This window comes from Leptonychotes weddellii, chromosome 11 (genome assembly GCF_054177405.1).
Source record: "Leptonychotes weddellii isolate Sample4059 chromosome 11, ASM5417740v2, whole genome shotgun sequence".
Lineage (NCBI taxonomy): Eukaryota > Metazoa > Chordata > Mammalia > Carnivora > Phocidae > Leptonychotes > Leptonychotes weddellii.
The window spans coordinates 8079537-8088721 of NC_138379.1; the positions used below are offsets into that span (position 1 = coordinate 8079537).

A 9185-nucleotide genomic window follows, 5' to 3' on the forward strand; every position below is an offset into this window, starting at 1 on the left:
TTTTTTTTTTTTTAAGATTTTATTTATTTATTTGACAGAGACACAGCAAGAGAGGGAACACAAGCAGGGCGAGTGGGAGAGGGAGAAGCAGGCCTCCCGCTGAGCAGGGAGCCCGATGCGGGGCTCGATTCCAGGACCCTGGGATCATGACCTGCACCGAAGGCAGACGCTTAACAACTGAGCCACCCAGGCGCCCCTGGTCCTACAACTTTTAATTATAGAACTAACATTTATACAAATTTCAAATACTGCTGAAGAATACAAAAGAAAGTTCCTCTTTTTCTCAAGAGGTAATTATCCCTAGTAGAGCAGATTTTTATTCAATGTCGATATTTTCTTTGTTCACTCAATAGATGATGGACAACATTCCATGTTGGCAAATCATAGCCTCCTTGGTTATGTTAAAGGCTGCGCAACTTTCCATAGAAGGATGCTCCTTGACCGATAGAAGCCATCGCTCTTTACTGGAACATTTGTCTTCAGTGTTTGCTATGGGCATCTTTATGTAGCCTCACATTTGTGTATTTCTGTAGGGTGCTTACCTGAAAGTAGATGAAAGATGCAGTATGGGACACCTGGGTGGTTCAGTCAGTTAAGCGTCCACCTTCGGCTCAGGTCATGATCTCAGGGTCCTGGGATCGAGCCCCGCATCGGGCTCCCTGCTCAGCGGGAAACCTGCCTCTCCCTCTCCCTCTGCTCTTCTCCCCTGCTGTTTTCCCACTGTCTCTCTCAAAACGAATACATAAAAAGTCTTAAAAAAAAAAAAACGCGGTACCATACAATTAATGATTTTTTTTAATCATTGGATCTCAGGATAAATGAGGTGTGTTAGAACTAACACACTAAGAACTAAGTGTGTTAGAACACTTAACCTAACACACCACACTGTAGTGAATGCTGTGTCCCTGTTTTATTTGCTTCCCGTATTTCCTCAACATTTATTCATTTACAAATGAGGGCCCAATCTCATTATTCAAGACATGCTTTGCATGCATTCTCATTTACTCTTCACAGTCTTTCCAAGAGATAGAATCACTTGGGAGGAGATGAGAAATTTGAAGCTCTAAATGGTTTGAAGCTACAAGTAAGGAGTTGAGTTAGGATGCCCAACTCCAAAGTAGATGTTCTTCACTCCACTATGGAGAGGCAACATAGCATGGTGGTTTGGTGAATGCATACCGCATGGGTGTGGATCCTAGCTTGGCTACTTACCAGCTTTGTGACCTTAGGTAAATTATCTCCTTTTTCTGTTTCCTATGACTAATAATAGTATAATCGTATAGATTGTTGTGATGATTGAATAGGCATTAATCACATAAGTCTCCAGTGGAGCTGGGAGGTGGAAGGGGGTGGTCAAAGCAGGATTCCCTTAGAAAGGAAACCTGGGGTCCAGTCTCAAAAATGACTGGGAGTTAACCAATCCCACAGAAGAGGCCAGACATCCCAGGCAGAGGGACTGGTAGGTGCAAAGGCCTGGAAGAGCAAGAGGGCCTGTTTTGCAACATGCACAAGTTAGCAGCAAGTGGTGGGAGATGACACTGCGCACCACCATGCACAAGTTAGCAGCAAGTGGTGGGAGATGACACTGCGCACCACCATTTACAAGGTACAGTCTTACCAGGCACCGAAGGCAAGTGCTTACTGTTACTCTCACTTTTACAGAGAGGGCTCTAAACAAACAACAACAACAACAAATAAAACGGAGGAAGCCAGACTACTAGCACTTAAATTTCACCCTAAGTGATTGGGGCGTTATGGAGAATTTTTAAGCAGGGAGGTGATGACAGGATCAGATAATTGTGTTCTGCAAAAATCCCTTCGGCAGTGGGGCGGAGGATGGCTCAATTCCCCGGAGAGGATGAGCAGGTCAAAGACCACGCACATTTCTATGGCTCCTGATCAACACTGCCAGAGAACATTCCAATTGCTTGCGCTCAGGGACCCCATCGAGAGCTTGCTACATTCCGCCCACGGGCTTCAGGGCCGCACCATCCTTCTTCCCCACCGCCGCCGGGCGGCCCAGCTTCGGGGGCGCCTCCGGGTCCGCGACTCCGACGCGCCACCGCCCACCCCCGCGGGCGCCGGGCCCAGGCGGCGGGCCAGGCCTGTGTTTTCTGGCTCTCGGCGGCACCCGTCCACGCCCGCCTCCACGTGACCCAAACAGATCCGGGCACTTCCGCTTCCCCTGGGCTTTCTTCTCGTCAGTGTCGGCTGCGGGTCCGGCGCCGGGTGAGTGAGAGAGCGCCCGGCTGGGGCGTCGGGGGCGGGACCGCGCGCGGCCCGGGGGCACCCCGCGCTGACCCCCGCCCCTGCGCCCTCCTTCTCGCCCTCCCCCAGGTCCCCGCGGAAGCGGCGGTGGCGGCGCCATGGCGGAGCTGACGGCTCTGGAGAGTCTCATCGAGATGGGCTTCCCCAGGGGACGCGCGTAAGGCAGCCCCCCAAACCCTGGCCCGCGGGGATCGCGGGCCTGTCTGGCCTTTCCCCCAGCCTGGCCTCAGGCTCCACGCCCCAGCCTGACCAGCACCATGGCTCGCGGGCGCTATTCACGGTGTTTCTGCCCCCAGGGAGAAGGCTCTGGCCCTCACAGGGAACCAGGGCATCGAGGCTGCAATGGACTGGTGAGCGCTCAGACCGGGTGGCAGGGGCCTGGGGGGCTGCTGGGAGGGGCAGCGTCAGTGTTAAGCTCCCTCCCGACTTTCCCTGCCAGGTTGATGGAGCACGAAGACGACCCTGATGTAGACGAGCCGCTCGCGACCCCCCTCGGACATGTCCTGGGAAGGGAACCCACCTCCTCGGAGCAAGGTGGCCCTGAAGGTCCTGACTGAGGGACAGTGTGATTATTCACGTGCGCTCGAGGAGGATGAACGGGCAATAATACTGATTGCTTGTTTGTAGGACCCGGCTCTGCGGCCGGAGAAGGCAAACCGACTTTGAGTGAAGAGGAGAGACAGGAACAGACTAAGAGGTATAGTAAGGAACAGTGTCACGTTTCTGAGGGTCACCTTCCACCTGTCCACAGTACACAAGTCTGATTAAAGAGCCTGGATCTTAACACTTTCTCTCTGTCCTGCCTTGGCAGTTTCCTTTCTGTTTCTTTCATCTCTCTTTGGACACGTGTTCCCGCATTTCATTTTGTTTTTCATTTTATTTTATTTTTTTTATTTGACAGAGAGAGACACAGTGAGAGAGGGAACACAAGCAGGGGGAGTGGGAGAGGGAGAAGCAGGCTCCCTGTGGAGCAGGGAACCGGATGTGGGGCTCGATTCCAGGACCCTGGGATCATGACCTGAGCTGAAGGCAGACGCTTAATGACTGAGCCACCCAGGCGCCCCTCCCGCATTTCATTTTGAATCCTGGTTATAAACTCACCTTCTCAATCTATGTCCATTTCTTTTGAGCTCCTTCTTTTCTGCAACACAGGATGTTGGAGCTGGTGGCCCAGAAGCAGCGGGAGCGGGAAGAAAGAGAGGAGCGAGAGGCTTTGGAACGGGAACGGCAGCGCAGGAAACAAGGGCAGGAGTTGTCAGCTGCTCGACAGCGGCTTCAGGAAGATGAGATGCGCCGGGCTGCTGAGGAACGGAGGAGGGAAAAGGCTGAAGAGTTAGCAGCCAGGTCTGGGTGATGGGGATGTTGGATAATAGAGGAGGCGGGAAGCTAGGTTTGCTTTGTCAACGTCTGACCTACTTTCTTCCTGTCTGCATTCCAGACAGAGAGTCCGAGAAAAGATTGAAAGAGACAAAGCAGAGAGAGCCAAGAAGGTAGGTGATTGGGAAGACACTGGAGTAAGGAAGTAGGTGGGCTAGTAAAAAAAAAAAAAAAAAAAAAAAATCCCTTTTCTAGCTTCAGAGGGAAAGGATTGGCATACGATGCTCCTCTCAAGAGTGGGTGAGGGCCTGATCAGTGTTTTCCTTTATCTTCCAGTATGGTGGGAGTGTGGGTTCTCGGCCTTCACCAACAGAGCCAGGTCCTGTTCCCTCCTCTCCCAGCCAGGAGCCTCCTACCAAGCGGGAGTATGACCAGTGTCGCATACAGGTACTGATTCTAATTCCTGTCTTGCTTCTGGGACCCCTTCGTTGGCCTGTAAGACACCTGGCTCAGAGCTTTATTCAGTTGGGTTCACTTTGCGAAACCTCTTCCTTCTTTGGAAATGACTTTTGAAACCCTATCTCCTCTACTCTTGGAAAGATATCAAATTTCTCTTGCCCTGGTCTTAATTTAAATCCATACCTCCCTTTTACCTCAGCAGTTACCTTTTTAGTTGTTCATGTTTTCATTTAGTTTATTACACAGCTATTTGCATGATGGGGTATTTAGGTATTTTTGTTACGATCTTATCCTTGTGTTTGTTAAAATGTGAGGAAGCTGGAGCCTCTCTTCACTGCTTAGTAAAGCAGAGAAGAAGTGGTTGTTCATCAGGGTGCTTCAGATAGTAATTACGCTGGTTCAGTCTCTCGAACAGGAAACAGAAGCCAACTTTGCAGCTCTTGTTTTCCTTACTTGGGCACCTCCTCAAGTTTGATGCTCCCAACACCGTATTTCTCGCTCGCCCTCCAGGTCAGGCTGCCAGATGGGACCTCACTGACGCAGACGTTCCGGGCTCGGGAACAGTTGGCAGCTGTGAGGCTGTATGTGGAGCTCCACCGTGGGGAAGAGCCTGGGGGAGACCAGGACCCTGTGCAGTTGCTCAGTGGCTTCCCCCGACGGGCCTTCTCAGAGGCTGACATGGAACGGCCTCTGCAGGAGCTGGGTATGACACCTGGGACCAGAAACAGGGCTTGCAGGGGTGAGGGGGATGCCTGAGAAAGGAAGGAATGCCAGGAGAAGAGACTTTGTGGAGATGGAATGAGGCCAGAAATTTGGGGGCGCAAAAGGCAAGGATCTTTGTGGTCAAAGCTGTTTTCTTCCATCTTAGGACTTGTGCCTTCTGCTGTCCTCATTGTGGCCAAGAAATGTCCCAGCTGAGAGGCCTTTATCCCACCATCCCTCTCTGACCTCTTCATCTTTGATAAAGCACTGACATCTCCTTCCTAATAAATAGACCCTCTGAGTTCTGTATGTGCCTGACTCCTTCCTGAATGGCTGGGAGGGACAAAACTGAGGCAGGGGAAGAGGCCAAAGGGAGGGCATTTAGGATAGGCCCTATTTTTCATTTTAAGTTTCTTTTTTTTTTTTAAGATTTTTTTTTCAGATGTTTTTCTCTTTTTTTTAAAGATTTTATTTTTGCAAGAGAGAGGAGAGAGAGAGAGAATGAGTCTGGGGGAGCGGGGGGTGGGAGGCGGAGAGAGAAGTGGGCAGTCCGATGAGGGACTCGATCCTAGGACCCTGGATCACGACCTGAGCCGAAGGCAGACGCTTAACCGACTAAGCCACCCAGGCACCTCTAAAAGGGTAATTTTTTTAATGTAGCCATTCACAAATGGCCAGGGGAGCATTGCAGTGACCTTTACAACTGCATTTCCTCTTCACTAAAAAGTATTGAGTACTTAATATGCGCCACACAGTTTTAACTGCTGTATATGTATTTTTTATTTTTATTTTTTTAAAGATTTTATTTATTTATTTGAAGAGAGAGACACAGCGAGAGAGGGAACACAAGCAGGGGGAGTGGCAGAGGGAGAAGCAGGCTTCCCGCTGAGCAGGGAGCCCGATGCGGGGCTCGATCCCAGGACCCTGGGATCACGACCTGAGCCGAAGGCAGACGCTTAACGACTGAGCCACCCAGGCGCCCCTGCTCTATATGTATTAACTGAGGTAAGAAGGCAATTATCTGGGAATAAGTACAAGTATCCCATTTTAGAGATTGGGACACGAAAGCACATGGCTTGTTGAAACCAACACAGGTAACCAACAGTAGAACCTGGACACACCTGGGGAAGTCCCGACTCTAGGGCTCAGGCTCTCAACCTCCAAGCTCCTGTATCGTAGCCCCTCACTGTTGCTGATCACCTCACCCTAATGTTCCCTCAAAGAGCTGCTAACCTTTTCCCTGTCATTCCCAGGCTAGGAAAAAGGCCACAAACCAAAGATCACACATAACAAATGTGTTTGGCTTAGGGCTTCACCATCCAGCAGCTGAAAACAGCACCAATGCTCCCATCTGGGTTTACACCTCCGTGTTACCAAGCTGTATTTACTGTTCTGGCTTTATTTAAATAAAAGCAGGCTTTTTTTTTTTTCCTTCAACTGAAATCTGGCTTGGAACCACAGGATGTAAAATAGACAACAGGGGGCACCTGGGTGGCTCGGTTGGTTAAGGGTCCCACTCTTGGTTTCTGCTCAGGTAATGATATCGGCCTTGTGAGACTGAGCCCCCCTCCTCCCACCATCTGCACTGAGCAGAGAGTCTGCTTATGACTCCCTCTCTTCCTCCCCACCAGGGTCTCTCAAATCTTTTTTTTTTCTTAATTAAAGATTTTATTTATCAGAGAGAGAGCACAAGCAGGGGGAGCAGCAAGCAGAGGGAGAAGCCAGCTCCTTGCCAAGCAAGGAGCCCAATGCAGAGCTCCATCCCAGGACCCCGGGATCATGACCTGAGCTGAAGGCAGGCACTTAACCCAGCCACCCAGGCATCCCTCAAATAAATTAAAAAAAAAAAAAAAAACACAACAGGGAGTGAATTGGTTGACTTGGATGTGGGGTGTGACCCAAATGCCAGCTTTATTTCATTACTTCAGTGGCATCTACAAGAGATCCCATGACTGGATTCTGAGATTGTGAACTACTACCTTGAAATCCCTTGGAAGGGGAGACCATCCCCTACATTTATTGAAGGGCTGCTCTGTGCCAAGCAATACACTTTACATTTCCAAGTTAGTCTTTTTACAACAACCTTCAAGATAATTACACCTTTTATGGAACAGGACTGAGGCTCAGAGAGGTTTTGTAATATGCAGGACTTTAATCAAGATCTGTCTGACTCAAAGCACGCTCCTTTCACTCCTAGCAAATTGGCCTCCAACGGTCCAGTATCCCCAGAAAGCATCATGGCACATGCTAAATGCTAGCAGCCCCTCTCCAACCTCACTCAAAGAACAGGAAACCCAAAGCGTCCTCCATGGGCATCTATTGCTACAAGATTTTCCAGGATAGTTTTGATTTCGAGAATGTCGCCTGGTTATCACCAAAAGTACACTCAAAACAGACCACATGCCCTGACTTGTGTTTTGAAAATGTGGTCGCTGCTGGGCAGTGGGAGCCACAGTCTTCCGCGTTCCCTGCACGGATCCCGAGAACACTCTAGACATAGGCGTCAGACCGCAGGGCTCACTGGACGGAGGAACGTGATTTATTGGCTCCTTCAGTTCTCACATCCGACGCCCCGGCCCGCGACGTAGGACGTGAAAGCGCAGTCAGTGCAGCGTCTGTGGGTGGAGGGGGAACGTGTTCACCCCGCAGCGGCTCCCAGGGCCTCAGGGCGGCCTGGGCGCGGCATCCCGGGTCCGGACTCCCTACCCGGCCTACGACGGAGAAGCCGCGTCGGACTTCTGCGCGGGAGCAAGGTCCCAGCGCCCACGAGGGAGGTCCGGGCTCACGCTGACCTCCCGCCGCCGCCGACCTTCCAGTTCTTCCTCCAGGCCACGTTCTCCTGCGTGGCCGCTGCCTCCTGCAGAGTGGCCAGCACTAACTCTTTGGTCCTCGCCGCCTCGTCCCTGCGCCGCGGGTCCTGCTCGGGCATCTCCTGCGAGCAGGAAGGGAGGTTCGTAGTCCTGACCGCCCCCCACCCACCCAAGCCAGGGGCTCTCCGTCCGCCCACCCCACCTCGCACCCCCAGTTACTCCCACCTTCAGCATCGCCTGCTTCTGCTGCTCTCCCGGGGTCACGAGGACAAAGAGCGCGGAGCCCACGCCAGCCCCCGCGCCCAGGAGGGCACCCACGATCAGCGCTTTGCGCAAGGTCTCCATGGCCGACCGCGCGCCCGGCGGGGCGCCCTCTAGAACCTCCCGCAGCTTGGGAAGCCGGCCTCGACGTCTCGCCGCCCCCCGCGCAGGCTAGAGCGGCGCCTAGAGGAAACCATAGAGAAGGGGCCCGGCTAGAGAGGGCCTGATCGGCCAAGCCCTCCGAATCTGGAGCGCCTGCGTCTTAAACGACCGGGTCTGGCTGGGAAGGTTGAGCGCGACCCGAAGTGTTGGCCGCGAGGGCCGAGCCCCGGACCCACTGTCAGGAAATTCCAAGTGGGATTGCTAAGGGGAGCGTGCGTGTCAGCCTGGTTGCTGTGGGTTTTGCAGTTGCCCAGTTCCGAAATCTGCTAGGACTGTGCTCAGTAGTTTCCTACAATGATTTGTGCTTTTTCAGTACAGCACATACTGGACATCCAGATGCTTACACACATCAATCTACTGACCCCCTCCAAATTCCCTCAATTTATGAACAAAAACTCAAAGCCAAGTGTACTGGGTGAGGAAAAAGGTATATATATATATATATATTTTTTTTTTTTTTTTACTTTTTAAAAGATTTTAAGTAACCGCCACACCCAATGTGGGGCTCGAACTCAGGACCCCGAGATCATGAGTCGCAGGCTCTACCGACGGAGCCAGCCAGGCACCCTATTTTACTTGTTAAATAAACGTGTTGAAAGTAAGTTTGTTGGGGACGCCTGGGTGGTTCAGTCGGTTAAGCGTCTGCCTTTGGCTCAAGTCATGATCTCAGGCTTCTGGGATGGAGCCCCACTTGGGTCTCCCTGCTCAACTGGGGTCGGCTTCTCCCTCTCCCTCTGCCCCTCCCCACTGCGCGTGCTCTCTCAAGTAAATAAAAAACCATTTTTTTCTAAAGATTTTATTTATTTGACAGAGAGAGACACAGCGAGAGAGGGAACACAAGCAGGGGGAGTGGGAGAGGGAGAAGCAGGCTTCTCGCCGAGCAGGGAGCCCGACGCGGGACCCGATTCCAGGACCCTGGGATCATGACCTGAGCCGAAGGCAGACGCCCAACAACTGAGCCACCCAGGTGCCAATAAATAAAATCTTTTTTAAAAAGGGCGCCTGGGTGGCTCAGTTGGTTAAGCGACTGCCTTCGGCTCAGGTCATGGTCCTGGAGTCCCAGGATCGAGTCCCGCATCGGGCTCCCTGCTCGGCAGGGAGTCTGCTTCTCCCTCTGGCCCTCCCCCCTCTCATGTGCTCTCTCTCATTCTCTCTCTCTCAAATAAATAAATAAAATCTTTAAAATAAAAATAAAAACAAAAAAAG

The 9185-nt window shown here is 51.8% G+C and overlaps 2 protein-coding genes across 3 annotated transcripts; one reads left to right on the forward strand and one right to left on the reverse strand.

The window, feature by feature from the left end:
• The first annotated feature begins 2083 nt into the window (after nt 1–2083).
• UBXN1 (UBX domain protein 1) lies at nt 2084–5055 on the forward strand. 2 transcript variants are annotated; one of them, XM_006730343.2, is made up of 10 exons: nt 2084–2229; nt 2338–2425; nt 2565–2618; nt 2708–2814; nt 2896–2965; nt 3421–3612; nt 3707–3758; nt 3922–4032; nt 4555–4747; nt 4913–5055. In XM_006730343.2, exons 2-10 carry the CDS (start codon nt 2367–2369, stop codon nt 4960–4962), a joined length of 888 nt encoding a protein of 295 aa, XP_006730406.1. In that variant the 5' UTR covers nt 2084–2229; nt 2338–2366; the 3' UTR covers nt 4963–5055. The 2 variants fall into 2 exon arrangements, with proteins under 2 accessions (XP_006730406.1, XP_030880731.1); XM_031024871.2 differs by having other exon boundaries at nt 2708–2802.
• Nucleotides 5056–6621: 1566 nt separating this feature from the next.
• On the reverse strand, nt 6622–7984 carry UQCC3 (ubiquinol-cytochrome c reductase complex assembly factor 3). The gene is made up of 2 exons (XM_006730341.3): nt 7782–7984; nt 6622–7678 (listed from the first exon to the last, which is right to left on the reverse strand). Exons 1-2 carry the CDS (start codon nt 7899–7901, stop codon nt 7529–7531), a joined length of 270 nt encoding a protein of 89 aa, XP_006730404.1. The 5' UTR covers nt 7902–7984; the 3' UTR covers nt 6622–7528.
• Nucleotides 7985–9185: the final 1201 nt, after the last annotated feature.